Below are 21,393 nucleotides of genomic sequence, written 5' to 3'. Positions count from 1 at the left end.
CCTTAATCTCTAGCTATTAGAGATGGACTAAATCATTCTGTAAAAATGTTTACCTTTTGTGCCTTAACTCTTTTGGAATTTTAAATTCCTTCCCAGTTTTTCACATTTAAATCCTGTACTTCCTCTACAACATAATCAAAATCCATCTCCAAGATTCTAATCTCTAGTCACAATAATTGATCTTCATATACTTACCACTGTCTTCAACTCCCATATTTTCTATCCTCCCAGGAAGTCAAAAGAACCCATACCATTCTTTAATATGAACCCTCATACAAAGCCCAAAACAAGGCCAGACACAGGGCAGGTACCTTAATGTATATGGCCCTGCAACTTTAGGTGACATACATAAGTAAATTAGCTGGATGGGAGAACAAAACTTGTGAATATCATGAAGACTAGTTTTTAAGATATTCAAGGGTCTATAAGCATTTAAAAGTTAGAGTCATGTTATGAAAATGCAACTGAACAGCTAAGTCTAAAATGTTAAATTAATATGAATCTATCTGTAAATAGTTAATTTTTATTTATTTTTACACAAAAGGTAGGCTGAATTCGAGAAACTACAAATTCAGGTAAAATTGTATTAAAGAGGAATATTTAAATAAAGATTATTCTATACATTATATATCAAGTTTCAGGAAATATTTTTATAGTCATCTTTGGCAATTAAAACTAGTTTAAATTTTAATGACCTCATCAAGTTCAGAAGAGTTCATTTTCAAAATGATTAAATGCCAAATGAGATGAAATATACTTCTACGTGTACAGCAAACATATTTATATGTGTATGTGTGTGTGTACAAACACACACACACACACACACACACACACACACACACCAACCAATGGCTTTTCCAAATATTTCTGAACACTAGTTTCTGTTATAGACTTTCTATCAATTTGATGATAGATTCCAACATTTTGCCTCTATAATCCTAGGAATTCCAGAAACTGGAGGAGAGGAAAAGGGGAGATGAAATATGGTTATGGTCTTCACTACCTTAGGGCTTTCAAGATCACTGTATAAAAAGGAAAAAAGAATTATATAAAAGACTATACCTAAGCTAGCTCTAAAATGCTTTAATTTTCCTCACAACACATGCAATAAAGTCTATGCTGGTTTCTTTTACATTATAATTTATAGTGTTTTTTGAGACACATAAGAAGAGTCACAGCTAACTATATATAAAGGAAATCTAGGATATCTTTTATTAACCTATCTAGCTTCTGTGGCCAAAAATCCAAGAGTCATTATTGATCCCTCTTTTACTCAAATCCTAAATCCAATAATTATACACAATTTCAACAGCTACACTCTCAATCAGTCATTACTATCATTTCACTGATACCACTGCAGCAATACCCTCATTGGCTTCTTCCCTTCATCCCTAACCTTCCTCCTTCACTTCTTTTAAAACTTTTTGTTATTGTTGTCTTTAAAGCATAAAACCAGATCTTATCATCTACTTGCTTAAAAATGTCCAGTGATTTCCCATTGCAACAAAATAAAATTCACCTCATTCAATAACATTGTACACTGAAGACCCCACCACCAATTATCATGCTGGGCATCCTTTTGATTTTTAAACCTTCCAAGTCTGTTCCAGGCTATCCATTTGCTCAGTTCCTACTTTTCTACTGGTATGATCTTTGCCCAGGTCTTCTTTAAGTTTTTTATTCTCATCACTCAGGTCTTTCCTCCAATTTACTCCCTTAAAGAGGTCTATCCTAAACTTGCCCTAGTGAAAATTATCCCAGCTACCACCATCATTCCTATATAGGTCATACAGTCATTACTTTGTTTGCTTTGTAATGCTTACTATTTTATATTTTAAATCATTTCCCTTGTTCCATACTTTCAAAAATCCCCTTATCACCATATAAATGAGTCCAATTCTAATATCTAGTCAATAGGTATTATTTGGGTTCATGTCTGGCATAAACACTTATTAACACCTTTAATTGACTAACATGCCAAAACCACAATAAATTAATATAATCATTTTTGCATGGCTTTTTCTTCTCTATTTCCAATTGTTTTCCTAAGAAAAATAACTTTTAAATCCCTGAATTATCATATTGTTATAGAAAAGTGAGACTAATTTTTTTCCAATTGATGTGGTAATCTTATTAAGATCACTTGTCTGTTCTTATTATGCATGCAGATTTACAAGTCCTATAAGTACCTACATCAAAACACATCCAAAAGTAAATTTATTACCTTTTGCTGCAAATTGCTTCTCTCTTCCTGTTTCCTGCAAACAGCATCACCATTTGTAGCAGAGAAAGATAGATGTCCTCTCAAATCTGTTATTCCTTTATTCTATGGCAGCTGCCCAGCTATGCTACATTTCCCAGGATCACTGTACTGAGATGTGGTCATATGACAAGTGCTCTCCAATGGAACAGGAATACATGTGGTAAGTGCCATTTCTAGGCCTGGCTCATCATAACATTTCTCCCTATTTTCTTACTCCTGACAACAGCCTTCAAAGGCATTTAGAGGTGATGGCAGATCATCCAACCTGGTTTCCTGGATCACTAACTGGAACAATCACCATTTGACCTGGTGTTATGGTTAAATATTAATGGTAGACTGGGTTAGCAACAATCATTTGATATTATTAAGTGAGAAATACATATAAATTTCTCATTCTTTAGACCACTAAATTTTGAGGTTCTTTTTGTTAAAATAGGCTTAGCCTATCCTAACTAATAAACCATTTATACACTTGGTATGGTGAAAACCTTACAGTAAGAGTGGAAACAGGGATGTCACAACACATATTCAATCACCAAGTTCTAATAATTCTCCATTATATCCTTATGACAAAATTTATCTCTGATATTTATGTCCATTCCCCAGTTTCAGCCAGAATCATCCTATCTAAATTTACTGCAAAAGTTTTCTAACTGGTTGTCCTTGTTTACAGATTTAGAAGACCAATTCCCTTTCCGAAGTACAGTCAAAATGATAGTATAAGATATAATGTTAATGTGTTACAATTTTAGTATAATTACTCCCTTCTAGTGAATATCCACAGAAGATCCATAAAATAATTTGGTTCATGAGCCAATCATATCGAACCTTTGGTTCCCTAAAATAGCTAAGTAAATGCACATTTTCTAGAGCAATAAGATAAAGCCAAGGTAGAGCAAATAACTGGCAAGATAATGTTTCAGAAGTTCGTGGAGTTATGCTTCAAATGTTTTCAATAAACTGGTTTAAAAAATACTCATGATGATTTATTCCAAAGCTATGAAAATAGGTAGAATACCTCACTTTCTAGAGCAAACACTGAGAAAGTATGCAGACAGAATGACTACTCTCAAAAGCAAATTTCAAGGTAAGTGGAGTTAGAAGACAATGGGGCCAATTTTGTGCCCATTCAATAGTTTATAGTACTATCAAGAAAATATTCATGTTATGATCAGGATATTGTGTTTACAAATGTAAAGACAAAAGTGAACAGACTGAAATTATGTTTTGAAGCCAGAAAATCTAAATCCCAGGAAAATTAATACATTGTTATGATATGAAAACATATTATCCAAAAGTAAATAAATGAAAACAGAATCCTCAAAAATGAACATTCCAAACTTGGGTCTTCTAAGTTTAGCCTACCAATGCCAACATCCTAAAGATCACAAAAAAATATAAGCAAACTGATGTGACAACACATACATGATTCTTTTTATTTTCACAATTAAAAATATTTACATTCTTTACCTAGTCTTTTCACAACAAATAAATACCTATTGAAGAGATAGGTTTTTAGGCATTATATACACTTCAAAAAAGTAGACTATGAAAGTATGAAAGAACCACTCCAATTTATTTCTATAATTAAAGATAAATTACAAGCAACAAATTAATATCACATAGCAAAACAGACCCACCCATCCTCTATTTATATTAGAAAAACAAAAGATTAGATGGCAAAAATGAAGCTGGGACTTGGTAGCACATGCCTCGAATCTCAGTGGTTTGGGAGGCTGAGGCAGGTTTGTGCCTTCAAAGTCAGTCTCAGCAACTTGAGCCATGCCCTAAGCTACTCAGTGAGATCTTGTCTCTAAATAAATATCAAAAAGGGTTAGGGATGTGGCTCAGTGGATTCAATTTCCAGTACACCTCCCCACAAAAAAGTAAGCTGCTTCGTTTTATCAACTAGATAAGTTAAAAAAAAAAAAAAAAAAAAAAACCCACACACCTTCATGGGAAATGTCAGGTAATTTTAAATAATGATGCTATCAAAATATATTATTTATAGATTTCTCATTAGATATTTAAAGCTGATTAAAATACAATGGAATTCAATAAGACTCAGAAATAACATACAACTTGCCAAGTTGCTAGAAGACTAAAACTAAAACATGTCTCATTTAACAAAATAAAACATTACATATGGAAAGTAAGAAAGCAGAGAAAGTAAAATTCAGCAGACCCTTTACTACCAAAGAACTCCAGAAATGGTCATTAGCCTAATGGTACCTTATAAAGTTGATCTGCTATGCCCCTAAGGCAGGCACTCTTCCTGGAAGATACTTTTAGATAATGAAGGCTAGATCCAGAGTCTTACCAGAGAAGCACTACACTATAATGAAAATTAATCATCTTTCTTTCAAAAGACCTCAGTTTAATTCCTCATTCTACTGCTGTGTTGGTTGGGTGATAATTCAAACGTTTTCTAAACTTCAGTTTCCTCTAACATGTGCCCAAGAATAATGAAACCTACATCACCCATCTCAGAGGACATTCTCTTAAAATAATTCTTGTGAAAGGGGGACTATACATAATAAGGTACCACACACAAACACTATTTGTTTGTTACCTCCTTTGCCTTTCTTTTTAAATATTTATTAAAATGTTTAAATTTTTATAAATAATATTTGTTGAAACACTGAGCTGGATACTGTACTACCTAAGCATGGTTAGTGTAATAAAACAAACAAACAAACCATGGCTGTAGTGTTTAGAGTCCTAAAATCTGGAAAGTAATATAAATATAAATTACAAAATGTACTATAAGTATTACACAGAACAATAAGTAATATAATCTGAACAAATAAAGGAAGATGCATTCAATGACACCTGTGTGATTCATAGCAGATTTTAAAGGATGTAACATCTGAACTGCACACTGAGGAAAAAATCAAACTTGCAGGCTGAGGCAATAGAGGTACAACACAATACGAAAAGTCTTAGAGAGTGACAAAGGCATTTCAGAGCACAGTATGCTTAGGGAACTGCAAACAGTTCAACATCATTACTATCTGGAGTGCTGGGGATGCCAGTGGGTAAAAAGAACATTAGGGACAAAGAGGTTGGAAAGTCAACTGAATTCTATTTATAAGGATCATATGAGACCTACCTGTGAGAGTGACTAGATAACTTTAACTAAAATAGGATAAAAGAAAGAAGCATAATTTTTTATGGGAATGGGCAGAGTGGTTTTGAAGCAAAGTTTTAACTTAAAATACCCCAGATCATCCAGGTGGATATAGCAAACACAATGGTTTTGAAATCGAAAAAAAGATCAAGTCTTGAAATTTAGGTTTGTAAGGATCTAGCAATTAAGAATATGGATGAGACTTTCCCAACATATGGACGGGGCAATACTGTCCTCCAAAAGAAATAAATTGCCTTTTCCATTTTATATGATCAAAAATGTAGATTACTATATCTGAACCAAAGGAACTACAATTTAATTTTGATTATCCAATTAAATCAATGATCTAAATGAAAATTTCCATTTCTGAAGCTTGTTTAATTGCATTATTTTTGTCATATATTACATAGTATCTTTTATGACAACATGGTTCTCATCCAGCGCTTCTTTATTACCTGGAATCCCAACACTTCCCTGCACTGATCTATACCAGATTGGGATGGCTTTCTCCTGGATCAGAATTAATGAGGCATTTACTGTGAATACATGTGAATCTGATGTTCCAGGGCATATAAAACACAAAAATAGGGATAGGGATGTATACTTAGTGGTAGTGCACTTGCCTAGCATACACGAGGTCCTGGGTCCAATCCCCAGCACCACAAAACAAGACAACAAACAAAAGACCCACAAAGTATTCACATGGTCTGCCTTAAAAATGACACAATTATAGATTGAGTGACAAGGACACAAGCAATAATGACTAGAGTTTAGAAAGCAATTTAATGTTGAGTATTTTCATCTAGTCTTTTGACAAGTATCAAAAGGTCCTACTGTCTTTCCCAATAAGAGCTTTGAGAAAATGTAGTTTTGTTTTTAATTGCAATTTTTTGGAAGGCCACAAGATGGTGATATTGCCTGCAAAACAGTGTGTGGGGAGGGTGGTATTGGTAAACTAGTGATTTATAACTACAAGACTCTTACTTACCCCTTCTCTCTCCCTCATGCAGAAATGCAGTAAACTGTTTACTGTTCAAGAACCTATTTTATTTTGATCACAATTTTCAGAACCATAAAAGATGCTTTTCAAAACTATATAAGTAAGGGATTGGAGATTTTACTTTTTGCAGTACTGATAACTGAAGCTAGGGTCTCACACATGCTAGATAAGTGCTCTATCACTGAGTTAACCCCCATGCCAGGATTTTGGAGATTTTAAATACTAAAATTGAGAATAATGAGGCTCAGAGAGGTTAAGTAATTTGACCAAGAGTCCACAACAGATTAAATAGCAATGCCAAGACCAGAACCAAACATTTCCTAATTTAGGATGTGAATTTTATGTTTCTTGAATCAAAAATGTAAACTTTATAATTTCTTCTCTAGAAAATGAAGTTAATTTTAATTTATACATATGGGAGACAAACAAGCACACACAGAGGAACTCCACCTTTTGGTAAAACATCGTACCTATAACTTGCTAATAAAACTCTGAAAAGGAGATATCTGTGGCTCAAAGTCTCTGGAAAAGTTACACTTAAAATAGTACTGAAACATAAGTTACAAAGTTCTACGGTTTCCGATGCTGAACAGAATAAAGTGTAAATGCTGATATTGGAAATGAGGAAATAATTCCGGTTTAAAAACAACACTTCCCACCACCCACCTCTCTAACTTTAAACTAGTGATTCTCTTTATTTCTTCTATTATAGCACATGTAACAGGGAGGTCCATACTGATCACAGACCTCAAGTACTAGCTGTAATTCTATCCAGTTTTCTCACATTTAAAACAAAAAGGCATATCAAAAATTAAATGAGAGTTGGGGTTGATGCTATTATAATAACAGGCTTGAATCTGCTCTGTTTTGAAATGAAAAACGTTACACTAAATTTTTAAACACTTCAGTTATTTTATCTATTGGAGCTAATTAGAAAATATTTCAAAGTAACTTAAATGTGCATAGGTATATTACAGTAAGTTTTGCTCTGCTTTCTGATTATAACAACAAAGTAAAATTATGAATTAAAAAAACCCTTTGCATATGTTTTAAGAAATATCTGGAAAATACATTTGTAAAGGTAGGTTTCTTTTAAAGTCAGAGTATTATTAAGATTCACTAGAACAATATATATTTTGAAGGCATTCTATAAAAATAAGCGTATTTCTTCAATGGATTTTAAAGAGAGTAACTGTTATCTTTAAAAAGAGGGGGGCAATTTAAAGGTGTATATAAACTCCTTAATTAAGAATAAGACATTTGCTTATTAGTTAAACACATCAATTATTTCTCTTTTAAATTTCAGTGACCAGAAAAATTCAGTTTACAATACCTGCAGATGCAAAATAAAGGATCTTAAATCTCCTGCTTTTCTAAACTCAAATTTCCTCCATGAATCCAACAGGGTAATAGAGGAACATGGCCCAGTGAACTGTCACACTTCTGACACTTCACTGGAAATCAACACTGCATTTTAAAATGGAAATCAGTGGGAAAATAAAGATGTACAAAATATGGCTTAATAGTAAATTTTCTGGAATAAATCTATTCCAAATTATGTGCACACATATCTGCATGAAAAGAACTGATTGGATGGAACAAATGGTAATTAGGTGTTTCCCATTGTCACTGAAACGTAATAAGAAAATAAAAACAATGAGATTTATACTCAAGTTATGACAAACATATACTCGTACTAAGGAAAATATAACTACAGTGAAATCTCAACCAGTAAAGCAAACAAAATCCTTAATTAACTAAAATGTCCCCAAAAGAAAATGCACAGATATTTAGTCACTTAAAATTACGTCATGCAAATTATGTTTCAGATTAAGTACACATTAAGATCAGCTTTTCATTTTCTAAAAAGGGCATTATTATACATGATGGGAATAAGAAAAAACTGGAAGCAGAAAACCTTGCACATCCTTGACTTTGCCAATATCTTTTGAGTTTTAGTCATTCAATCCTTAACAACAGCAAAGACATGGAATCAATTAAGTGTTCATCAACAGATGAATGGTTAAAGAAAATGTGGTACACATATGCACAATGGAATACTCTTCTACTTAATAGAAAGAAGGAAATCCCATCATTTATGACAACAGAGATAAAACTGAAGGACATTATTGTTAAGTGAAATAAGTCAGTGGGGTAGGGGGGACACGATTATGTGATATTACTTATAAGCAGAATCTAAAAGAGTTGAACTCATAGAAGTACAAAATACATGGTGGTTACCAGGGCTGTGGTTGGGGTTGAGGGCTGGTCAAAGAATATAAAATTTCAGTGAAATGGGAGAAATAAGTTTCAAGAGACCTATTGGACAACATGGTGAATATAGTTAATAGCAATGTATTATAATCTTGAAAACTGCTGAGAGTAGATGTTAAGTATTCTTACCAAAACTAAAAACAAACAGAAAAACCGTGAGGGACACATGTTCCTTAGCTCATTTAGGCATTCCACAATGTACACATATTTTAAAATTACAAATTGTACAAATAAACATACACAATTTTCACATGCCAATTAAAAACAATTTTTTTAAAAGAGAGTCATTCAATCCTATCTAGGTCTTAGTTTTCTCAAATACAAAATGAGGAACATAAGCTTTTTAGGCTAAGTTCTTAACACACACACACATACACACCAAAAAAAAGATACAATCCTTTCTTCAAATGTTGTGAGTGTACAGTAGGTAAAATAAAAAGAGAATGACTAATAAAAGTACATATAGAGGACTAGAGCCCTATCCAATCACAACTCTGTCCACAAAATTCTGTCTGAGAGGTTTCTAGGAACTCTTAGATCCAAAACACACCATTTGAAAACCTTTACTCTAGAATAATAAACAATGAAAAGATTTTTTACAATGATGTCACAGGCACTGCAAGATTAAACAAATTTTTCACTCTGAAAAATTCAAACAAAAGAATTTTTATTTCCTCAACTAACCAAAAACTGGCAAAGATTCATTGAAAGCAAATGCCTATTTCTAAGAATTCCAATTTTATGTTTCATTATTATTAAAAGATGACACTAAAGAAATGACAGAATTGCCATAAAAAATTTAAATAAAGATATATTTATATATCAATAAATCCAAAAGTAAACACAGGAATGCGCTAAACTGACTAGATACTTACGAATTCAGTTAATTTCAGAGTTTATTTGCATAAAATCTGCTATTTCACAAAATTACTTTATTTTGAAATTCCATATTGATTCTAACAAGGCAAGTCATATTTCACTACCACCAGGCACAGAGGAAATCAAGTTAGATACAATACCCCATCTTTAGCCACAGAAACTCCAACCTTTTTTATATTTTACATATATAACTTCCTCACAATAATTTGCTTAAATAAAGAGTTCCAAGGAATTACCAAAACAATGAAAAAACAAACAAAAAGACAAACACAACTGCAGATATAACAACAAAACACACACACACACGAAGTCTAAAACAATAATTAAAACAACACTGGTCAGTTGGAGTGTAAGCTCAGTGGTAGAGCACATGTCTAGCATGTGTGACCCTGTGTTCAATCCCTAGCACCACCCCCGCAAAAAAGAAAAAAAGTTTTAAATGTATAATTTTAAAAGCATACACTACAGTTTCTTACAAATTACAAAAATTAAGAACAACATTCTTAATGTCTGGATCTGCATCAGAAACCTAAGCATGAATTTTTTTAAATTCTGTGAAATCAAATTTCAGTTATATTTATAATTGTACATTTTAACAGAAACTATATTTACCTATACCAAAAATCGATTATTTTTAAATTGAATACATAAAATTTTATAATTAAAGTAGGTAATACAATATGGTATAAAGTGTCATTATTTTGTATATTTAAACATGAAAAGTTAATGTCACTTTTAAAAATGTATCAATTCTTATTGATTCTTATTGTACAGATACTAAAAGTAGATTTTAGTGCCTGCAATGTTCATTTGAAAGTATTCTTACCTTTCTTCGGAGCTATACAAACGGGCAAGTCCAAAATCAGCAAGCTTTATCTGCCCTCTGGTGGAAATAAGAAAAAATGAACAAAAGTTGTTATTCTACTCTGAATTGACAATTTATATTCATACTCTATTCCTTTAACTAATCAAAAAGACACATTAACTTTGATTACACTGCAATAATGCCAAGATCTTACAAGAAAAGTCAAGTAACAGCAAATTCACCAGGTGACAAATAGTACTTTTCTTTAAACAATTCAGTTGCTATTATTATAGTAGTTGAGGCGTCCCGTCCACAGCTATGAGTTCTGAATCTGCAGATTCAACCAATTGCAGATTAAAAATATTTGGGGGAAAAATTGCATTTGTACTAAACAGACCTCTTTTTCTTATTGTTATTCCCTAAATAATAGCAAATATCAACTATTTACATGAACTTTTACTAAGCATTAGGTATTATAAATAATCTGGAGATGATTTATAGTATATGGAAAGATGTACTAGTTATGTGCAAATTCTATACCATTTTAAATACAAGGAACATGAGCATCTATCTACAGATTTAGGTAGAGGGGAGGAAGTTCCTAAAACCAATCTCCCATGGGTATCAAAGAATTACTCTATTACTATTATTACTGTCATTATTATAATAGGACTAGTGTAACAGTAATTTAGGTACTATTCAGTTTGTGTTTAGAATAGTATACTTCAATGAAAATAAGTGAGAATTTTCATTAGTTAGGAATAAGACAACTCTTTCAAGTCCATAGTACTCAAGAAATGTCAAATCATTTCAAATTTAATTTTCTAGCTCTAAGTGGGGCTAAGCACACAGAATATTTCCTATTAATTAAAACCATGACCAGGCCTGTCTCATTTATACTAACAAACAGTAGCAATTATAACAGCAGCAATTACAAGAGAACTACCAGAGCTAAGGTTATGCAGTTACTGAAATAGTTAACATAAACTTCATAAACACTTCAAAATTCACTTTAAAACTGTTTAAATGTTTTAAAACATCTAAAACAAATGTTTAAAAAAATTCAAAAAATCTATTTGTAAAGCTGAAAGGCAACAGTAATTATTAGAAGTTTCACTCATAATATTTTAAGAAAGTAACTACTATTATATGTACATTACAGACTATTACTGGAAATTAATTTTATATATCTGACACAACTTTAGAGGTAGCCCAAAGCTGTCATGTACATTAAAATAGTCTGAGGCAATGAACTACTTTGAAACACTTTTTATAGAATCAAGGTATATAGTATATAACACTTACTTTAAATATATGTATCAAACTCAAATCCATACCTATTATTTAGAAGGATATTTGAACACTTAATATCTCTATGCAAAAAGTTCTTCTTATGACAATAATCCAGACCTTCCATGAGCTGTCTCATGAATGACTTTATGTGATTTTCATTAAAATGAACCAAGCCTGATTCCAGAAGTCCCATCAGATCATGGTCCATATATTCAAACACCAGATAAAATGCACCTAAGAATGAGAATAATTATTAAATTAAAGACTTCTAATTTTATAACTCTTCTACCCATACAATTTGTAACAATAAAATACTGGTGGTAGGTGGGAATTAATCTTTGAAAAGTGCTACTCTGTCACTTTAATCACATTCAACTTTCTCTCAGAATGCAGAATCAATGAAATATACAAACTAGTTTTTTTCCTAAAGAAAACTTATGATAAAAATTAATTGATGAGTATGATTAATGTAAATAAACTGTTACCGTTTTAGACAAATTGTCTTCAAAGGGGCTAAAAGTCAGTAAAGTTCACCAAATAAAACTGAAAGTTGCTAAAACAACTGCTTTTAGTAAAAAGGGGAGTGGGTCCCAGATGAACTTTAGATTGTTAAGCTTTCAATAAACATATACTTTAATTGTTTGTACAACTCAAGAGTACTTGAAAACATAGAAGTAACAACTTTATTTTATAAAACCAATGTAATTCTGCAACCAAAACATAAAATAGCACTTAGTATAAACACATAAGCCTACAACTGTACTGATTATAGAGATTAAAAACCTTAAAACTTGTACAAGTTGAATCCAAAGCTTTATAAAGAATACTATAATCAAGTTTAAGCTTCATTTAGCAATTCAAGAATGTAAAAGCTAACAAAATGCATTACAACTATCTGTGAAAAGAGAAAAACTCTTAACATCATGACAAGTAACGGATCATAGCTCATAATCAGATCCTAATTAAAAACAATAATTCTCAGTAAATGTGCAACAGAAAGATTCTTTCGTCACATGGTACTTCTCTGAAACCTAAAGCCAGTATCACATTTAGTAAGAAAATGCCAGGCGTTGTACACAAGACAAAAACCTTCATTATTACTAACTCTGTTCAGAAGAAACCTTACACTAAAGGACTATTTACCTTAGTTCCTTCAAATCACATATATCATATAGAGCTTTCAATCAAAACTTAGAAGATATGTTAAAATAATCTAAGAAAACAAAGGAAGCACCAGAGTCAAACTTAAAAAATAGCAGATATACAGGAACTTTTTAAACTAAGAGTTCTAGTGGAAAAAAAAAAGTGGACAACTTGCAAGAGGAGATGGATACCATAAGTAGAGAACCAGAAAATCTAAGCTAAAGAATCAAAAGGAAATGTTCAAAATCAAAAACATTAACAGAAATAAAGAATGCCACTGACAGACTCATAACTATACACACTTAGCCAAAGAATCAAAGAGCTTGGGCTGGGGTTGTAACTCAGTGGTAGAGTACTTGCCTAGCACATGTGAGGCACTGGATCCCATTCTCAGCACCACATAAAATAAATCAATAAAATAAAGGTATTGCGTCCATCTACAATTAAATATATATATATATATATATATATATATATATATATAAAAATCAATGAGCTTGAAGATAGTCAACAGGGACTTCCAAAATGACATTCAAAGAGAAAAAGAATGAAGTATCAATAAATAATTACAAGAGGAGTTATATGAGGAGAAGGAAACACAAGAAATATTTGAAGCAATGATAGAAAATGTCCCTAAATTAATGGCAGACACCAAATCACAGATGCTTTCTTATATACCAACAATGAACAAACAAAATTTGAAATTAAAACCATGTATAACATCTATATGATGAAAAGTATAAATTCTAATGGAAAAAATCAAAGACATAAATAAATGGAAAAACATTTCAGGTGTATGACAGAATACTCAATTTGTCAAGGTTCTTCCCAATCAAAATCCCAGCAAGTTATTTTGCAGATAAGCTTGTATGGATAGCAAAAAAAAAAAAAAAAAAAAAAAAAAAAAAAAAACTGAAGAAAAAAGAAGGAAAATAAAGTTAGAGAACTGATTCTATTAAACTTTAAGATATAGTATAAAGCTAGAGTAATCTATACAATGTGATAGCAGTGAAATACAGGTACGTAGAAAATATGAAATAGATCCTAAAAAAATAGCTTATCTTGGACAAAGAAGCAAAGGCATTTCAATGGAGAAAGGACCGTCTCTCCACAAATGCTGCTGAAACAAGAGGACATCAAAATTCAAACAAAAATGATTCTACACATAGATTTTATATCTTTCACAAAATTTATTTAGAAAATTATAGAACTAAAGATAAAATAAAAACTAAACTCCTACAAGATTACACAGGAATAAACCCAGATGGATTTTAGGTTTCATGATGATTTTAGATACAATACAAAAATCACAATATGTGAAAGAGGAAATTAAGTTGTACATTGTTAAAATTTAAAACTTCTCTCTTTGAAAGGCCTCATTAGGAGAATGAAAAGACAAGTCCACAACTAGAAGGAAATCTTCACAAAATGCAAATCTGATAAAGATTGGTATGCAATATATCTGAAGAATTCTTAAAACCTTAAAATAAGAAAACAGCTCAATTAAAAAATGGGCAAAAGATCTGAACAGATACTTCACCAAAGAAGATATACAAATGGCAAATAAAATATAAAAGACCCGCCACATTACTTCATCAGAGAATTGCAGATTAAAAGGAGGTACCCATTGCATGTCTTAGAGGTGCAAAAATCCAAAATAGTAACATCAAATGCTGATGAAGATATGAAGCAACAGAAACTCTCATGTTGCTTATGGGGGATGCCAAATGGTAACAGTCACATTGGAAGACAGTTTGCAGTTTCTTACAAAACTAATCATTCTCTTACCAAATGAACCAATAATTGTGCTCCTTGGTATTTACCCAAAGCTTACATCCACAAAAACCTGTACAAGAATGTTTATAGCAGCTTTGCTCATAAATGTCAAAATCTGGAAGCAACCATAATATTCTTCAATAGGTAAATGGAGAAACAATGTACAGTTCATTCACACAACAGACTATTACTCAGAAATAAAAGGCATTAACTTCAATCTACCAAAGGTAAATACTCAAAATCAAAAAAAGCCCAAGGTTGAAGTAAATTGGTAGTAGGTGGTCCCAAACATGCAGAATAAAGTATCTAACTCAAAGTAGGACAAATATCAAGCTATATTTTAAGACTACAGTGTCTAAGTGAAAAGCAATAGTCACATGTGGCTACTGACCAATAGAACTGGGGCTACAGCAAGGTGAGAGGTGTTTTTAAGTGTATTAATACACAGTGGATTTTGAAGATTAATACAAAAAAATCTCAATACCTTTTTTATATTTGGGTTAAAATAATTTCACTTGTCATTTACTTATTTTAATGGTATTTCTAAAAAAATTAAACATACACAAACATGGTTCAGCATCATGTATCTACTGAACAATACTTTTCTGTTGTTGTTGTTGTTTTGGGTACTGGGATTGAACTCAGGAGCACTTAACCACTGAACGACATCCCCAGCCCTTTTTTGTATTTTATTTAGAGACAGGGTCTCACTGAGTTGCTTAGGTCCTCGCTCAACTGCTAAGGCTGGCTTTGAACCTGTGATCCTCCTGTCTCAGGCTCCCAAGCTACTGGAATTACAGGCGTGTGCCACTACACCCAGCTAGCAGTGTTCTCAAAAGTGCTTAAAAATTCTCAAAAGCACTGTTCTTAAAAGTTCCAAATGACATGGCATCACCTGCCTGATGGATTAAAACCTGAGGAGAAACCAGATTGAAAAAAATCTGTTTTTAAAAAAGTTTAATAAAATATTCTTGAAGGAAATATCAACTACCACTTTAGGTACAACAATATATTATCACCCAGATTATTTCCCAATTTTCTTCCAGTGTTTTCATTTTAAAATTAAAACTGAGAAAGTGATATGATAAGCTCTGAACTACAAGACAATCATGGCAAAAGTCTATGAAATCTAGTTAATCTACTCTTTGTCCTTCTACAAAAGGGTCCTTGTAGATGAAGTGAAGAAAATTTATGGATATTGATAAGGTCATTAATAGTTTAGGAGGAAGAGTTAAAAAAATTAGAATATTTTAAAATGGTACTTTAACACAGAATTTCTTTCTCTTGAGAGGCTGGGGATATACAGCTCAGTGGTAAAGCACTATTAGCCTAGCATGCTCCAGGTCCTGGCTTTGATCCCTATCACACCACCCCAAATAAGAAAACCCTTTCACTTTGTTTTAATAATAAGGTAGATGAGGTTATCTAGAAAACACATGGTAGCTATCTACCAAATTCTCTCCTCACCTGCTTAGCACTTAAGGAAGACACTTTTATGACTGCGAAACTTAGGTAAAGGATGGGAGGATAATGTAAGACAGCCAGATAGGACCAAGTGAAACTCCACTAGTCTTCTCCATTAATACAGACATTAAGAATCCAAACCTTGAAATACTTTGGCAACAACAAAAAATTTCTTCACAGAGAAAAATACCTTTGTTATGACTTGGATCATTAGAAATGTACTCTGAAAAGTTCGGTTGGAAAGCATGATTCCCACTACATCAAAGTTTAGAGGTGGAGCTTTTATAGTCAATGACTAGATCAGAGGTGCTATAACCTCAGTGGATTAATCCATTTGGTAGTTTAATAATTTGGATGGTAACTGTAGGTAGGTGGGATGTTGCTGGAAGAAACAGGTCACTGTGGACATGCCCTTAGACTATATCTTGTCTCTGGTCCCACAAGTTCTGCCTCATCTTAGGTCCAAAGCAATGGAATCAGCCAACCATGGACTGAACTTGTGAAACCCTAAGTCCCAAATAAACTTTCCTCCTCTAAGTGTTCTATCAAATATTTTGGTCACAGAGATAAAAAGCTGATTAACACAACCCTGAGAAGAACTGATTTTAAAACCAGAAGAATAATAGCATTTGTTTTTATTGATTTTTCTTCTCCAAGTGACTATATATGGGAGGGAGAAACTACACCACCAATAATAATAAATAATAATAAATTCAGTGGTACAGATTTGAAATGAAACAATTTTTACTGATTCCAAAAGAGTATATGACACATGACCAAAAATATGGAAGCAATGAATCAAAACTAGCTCAATTTAATAAAATGTTTTAAAATTCTTCAGCAAGATTATCCTAATGCTAAATTTAAAACACCATTTCAAGAAAAGATGTGAAAGACCAACTTTCAATTATCCACTCTAGTAACTATATATATAAACTTAGATACTATTCATTCAAGACTAAGAATCAACAGCCAAAGAGTAAGAAAGCAAATCTGAGTAAAAGGTCTTTCAGAAAAGCCAAAATATTCAAGAAGCAAGTAAACATAATATATGCTGCTCATATCAAATAAGAAAAAAACCTGAGACATTATTATCGGATTTGGCAAGAGATTATTAATATTTTTATCTTTATAAAGTAGTGAGAAGATTCAGAAAAACCAGTAAATGAATGACAAAGTGAGAAATTAGAAACAGCAAGTCCCAATTGCTCTTTCATGAAGTCTGACAACAAAGAGGAAGGAAAAAGAAAGTAACAACTCACAAGCAAATTCAAATTACAGAAAGTTTATTTTGTTTTAAGATGGGAGAGATGTGGTAGGTTTAGTGCTGAAAGTAAGAAGCACCACAGGAGAGGGCAACAGGTGAAAATACAGCAGAGATAACCCATACTACAGTTCCTAGACACTAGAAGGAATCAGCTTCCAATAGGAAGGAAAATATCACTTTCTCTGAGGCAGAAGAGTGAAATGGGTTATAGAGTAAGTTAAGTGCATGTAAAGTTAAAAGTTGAGAAAGTGAGTTCTCATCTGGTAAGTGTGACTTTTTCTGCAGAAAATGAAGCAATGTCTTCTATTTAAGAGAAAGGGAAAGGAAGCTGAATAGGAACCTTTGCTTTGTAGAACAGAAGGAGTTGCCAAAGACAAAAGGATGGTCTAATAGCCCTGAAGTTCATGCTTTGTAGACCATAAATCTGAGGAGAAAATAACCTACATGATTGTATAATTTTTTCTCCAGCAAGTTTAGTATTTTTAAAAGTAATCAATCCAAAGTCAAAGGTTAAGGCAGGTTTGACAGGGACAAAATATCAAGAGGTATGAATTTCATGGCTAGATCTTAGAAAATCATTCCTTACAACTCCAATATTGTTACTTTTAAAAAATGCTGTAATCAAAAAATAAAGTGTAAGCTATATTAGAACTCTCTTTTCTCAAATTCAGCATTAGAAATAATTTAAGGGGCTGGGTCTGTAGCTCAGTGGCACAGCGTTCACCTAGTACATGTGAGGCATTGGATTTGATCCTCAGCAGCACTGCCTAAAAAATAAAGAAACCTCTGGCCTGGTCCTGGTAGAAGGAAATCCTTAGTTTAAAAAAAAAAAAAAAAAAAGAAAGAAAGAAAGAAAGAAAGAATTTAAGGAAGACAATTTAAAGAGGCCCCAAGTCATACATATCACAGAAGGGGGAATCAGGATACTCCTCCACTCTTCTTTAACCCTGGTTTTATTCAAGTCAGGACAAACAAAAAGATATTTCCTCTATTCCCTTAACCCTACACTCTCAGCTTCCAATCTTCTTGACAGAATACAAACACCACAGGTTAGGGACCTTTTCTATCTAGTTTTACTGCTGCTTCCCAGCATCTAGAATAATGTGTGTGGTATTTAATAGGTCCCCAACAAAGATTTACTAATTCCTTCTCAAACTATTTCGGGATCTTACTTCAGTATTTTTATTTACCCCAAAGTCACCTTCAAAGACAGAAGAAACAGGAGGGAAAAAAGAACCTGTGCATAGGATGGAAGCATAAGTATTCATTGAAAAGGAAGGAACCTGCACTCTTCCCTTTCTCACTGGTATTAGTGGTTGTAACACAATAAAAAAGATACATGTACACTGCATATTATAAGAAATCGTGGCTGAGAGTGGTGGTAGTAATTAAAAATAGACAAATTCCTAAAATGGCAAAAGAGAAAGATCTGATCATTTTGCCAACCTGAAACCAATGATCTCAAACCCAAAAGTGCTTCTACCAAGAAGAGGTCCAAAGAAACCTCTGGCCATTCAGGCTTCAAACTTAGAAAACTTCATAAGCTCCTGGCTCTTCATCTTGGGGTCTCCATTCCTAGTTCAGGACTCCAAAGCCAACAAAGATAGTGAGCTAGATGGATAAGGAAATATACCCTTACTACATTAAATGCAACAGAAGTTCAAAGAAAAGGAATCTACTCAATGTCACCACAACTGGGAATGAGAATAGGTGTGTACCTGGTCTCAAAATTTGAGTTTCAAACATACCTTCCTGTAAATATACCATAGTATATAATTAGATTTTTCACATCCTATTAAAATCATACAAACTGAAATGATAATCCATTTGAGAAAGATTTCTAGTCACTATATTGCACATCTCCTGTACTTCATTTCCTTCTCTATTCTATGGCTGTGAGGATTATGAGAGTTACCTTTGTGAAAAGCTTAAAATAGTGCCCAGCCCACAGTAAGCATTATATGTTCCTTTAAATCAAATAAAGCATTATATTTTCAATTTATTAAAAGTTTCTAATTCATTTTCTGAAAAACATTGATTCTTATTTTTAGTAATTTTTTTAATTAATATTTTATTGGTGCATAATAGTGGGATTCATTGTGACATATCTGTATATGCACACAGCATAATTTGGTCAATTTCATTCCTCAGAACCTCTCCGTTCCCTCTCCTCTTCCCTTTGGCCTCCTTTCTGTTTTCAACGAGATTCACTCCCAGGTTTTTTTTCTTTTTCTCTCTAGTTTCCACATGTAAGAGAAAACATATGTCCCTTGAATTTCTGAGTTTGGCTTATTTTGCTTAACATAATGCTTTCAAGTTCCATCCATATTCCTGCAAATAACACAATTTAATTCTTCTTTATGGCTGAATACAATTCCAAGATGTTTTATACCATATTTTATTTATTCATTCATATGCTGACACTTAAGCTGGTTCCATAACTTGGCTGTTGTGAACTGTGCTGCTATAAAATGGGTATGCATGTATCCCTGCCTTAATTCTTTTGAATAAATACCAACAGTGATATAGCTGGGTCATATGCTGGTGTCTAGCCTAGTCTTTGAGGAACCTCCACAGTGATCACCATATACACTGCTTTAGTAATGTTTCATAATTTTTCTTTGAGCTATCTATGGCTAAGAGAATTATCTTGAGTAAATAGTCAAAATTATTATTTCTAAAAAGTTTCACATGAACTGATTTCTGGCTATTAATTTATAATACTTAATTTTTTGAACTAATCTTATCTTTCAGTTATATTGCTTTTTAAAACTTTACCTACAACTTATTTCATCTATAGTCATACTGTTATCATTTTAAATCTTAACATGTTTAAGCAACTTTCTTTAGATTAAATATAAATGGTTCATTAAATTGCTATCATATACTACAGACTCTACTTTCAGAATAGGAAGTATAGTGAGAAGCATGTGCAACCTCAGTTACACTCTGGGACCAATGCGACCAGTGTCAACATTTTAGGAGTAGCAGGTAAGTCTAGCTTTTTGTACACAATAAATATACTTAATGAACATTATGGTGTATTAAAATAAAAGTAAAGGTGTTGGAAATATCAATAAAGGAAATCTTTGTTAAAGTGACTACTGCAGAAACAACAAAGTGATAAAAATATGAATTCATGCAAGTTGGAAGTTTATTGGTTATATTCAATCTAGAACATAATATAAAATTCCAAATCACTTTAAGAAACTCATTTAAAGCCAGAGACAAATAACAAAAATTGCTTTAGAAAGTGCAAAACTCATTTAATTTCTATAACTCAAATATTTGAAAAAATGAACAAATCCTAACAAATGCATAACATGTGTTAGACATCCCATTATACACTAACATGATCACAAAATATGCAAGTTCAAGTTTGGTGCCTGAAAATCTACAGGTAAACTGAATTTAAACTCTTCATTACCCCAGCAATGGTCAAGCAGAAATAATAATTACATACACTGAAATAAAAGGTAAAATGTTGAAAAGAGAATATTAACAACCTTCTACATCCTAAATTAAAAGTGACCATTAAATCACAACTTTATGACCCAGCACATTGGCTTCCAGTTTCCAACTGTCCTAGAGACATAAGACATTCTATAAACAGAAAAATGTAGCCATAAGCAGATTTGGGTCTATAAGGCACCAAGAAAGGTCCCTAAAAGAAAAGCCTTCTTACATTTCAAAGAACCATGTTAAGCCAGGCTCTGTCACCAGATAAGAATATCTGCCCTTTCAAGCAAGTGAGAATGAAGCAGACACTATGGCAGAACATGAATCTTTGAGATCCTTATGCACTGAACAAATCAGTTCTAAAGTTACCCTATCTTTGGACTGCTTCTCTTGTAAGTTAATAGATTACTGTATGTAATCAGTTGGATCTTCAGTTACTTTGTGGTGGTTAATTTTAAGGTCAACTTGGCTAGGCTACAGTGCCCGCTGGATGAGTAACTAGTCCAGATTTCTGAAGGTTGTTGTTCTTTAACATAGACTGAGCATCCCTAATCCAAAATCCAAAATCCAAAGTGTTAAAACATATGAAGCTTTCTGAGCACCAACACAAGTAGAAAACGCCATACCTGCCATCATGTGA

The 21,393-nt window shown here is 32.5% G+C and overlaps 1 protein-coding gene across 1 annotated transcript in view; it reads right to left on the bottom strand.

Annotated features, from left to right (window-relative positions):
• Cdk13 (cyclin dependent kinase 13) overlaps positions 1-21,393 on the bottom strand; it is a 100,179-nt gene that overhangs the window by 25,923 nt on the left and 52,863 nt on the right. The window contains 2 exon segments of the mRNA XM_047562404.1: positions 10,373-10,429; positions 11,689-11,878. Coding sequence (XP_047418360.1) covers positions 10,373-10,429; positions 11,689-11,878 — 247 coding nt within the window.

Source organism: Sciurus carolinensis, chromosome 8, assembly GCF_902686445.1.
Source record: "Sciurus carolinensis chromosome 8, mSciCar1.2, whole genome shotgun sequence".
NCBI classification, from domain to species: domain Eukaryota; kingdom Metazoa; phylum Chordata; class Mammalia; order Rodentia; family Sciuridae; genus Sciurus; species Sciurus carolinensis.
This window is presented reverse-complemented; position numbering and strand designations above follow the sequence as displayed.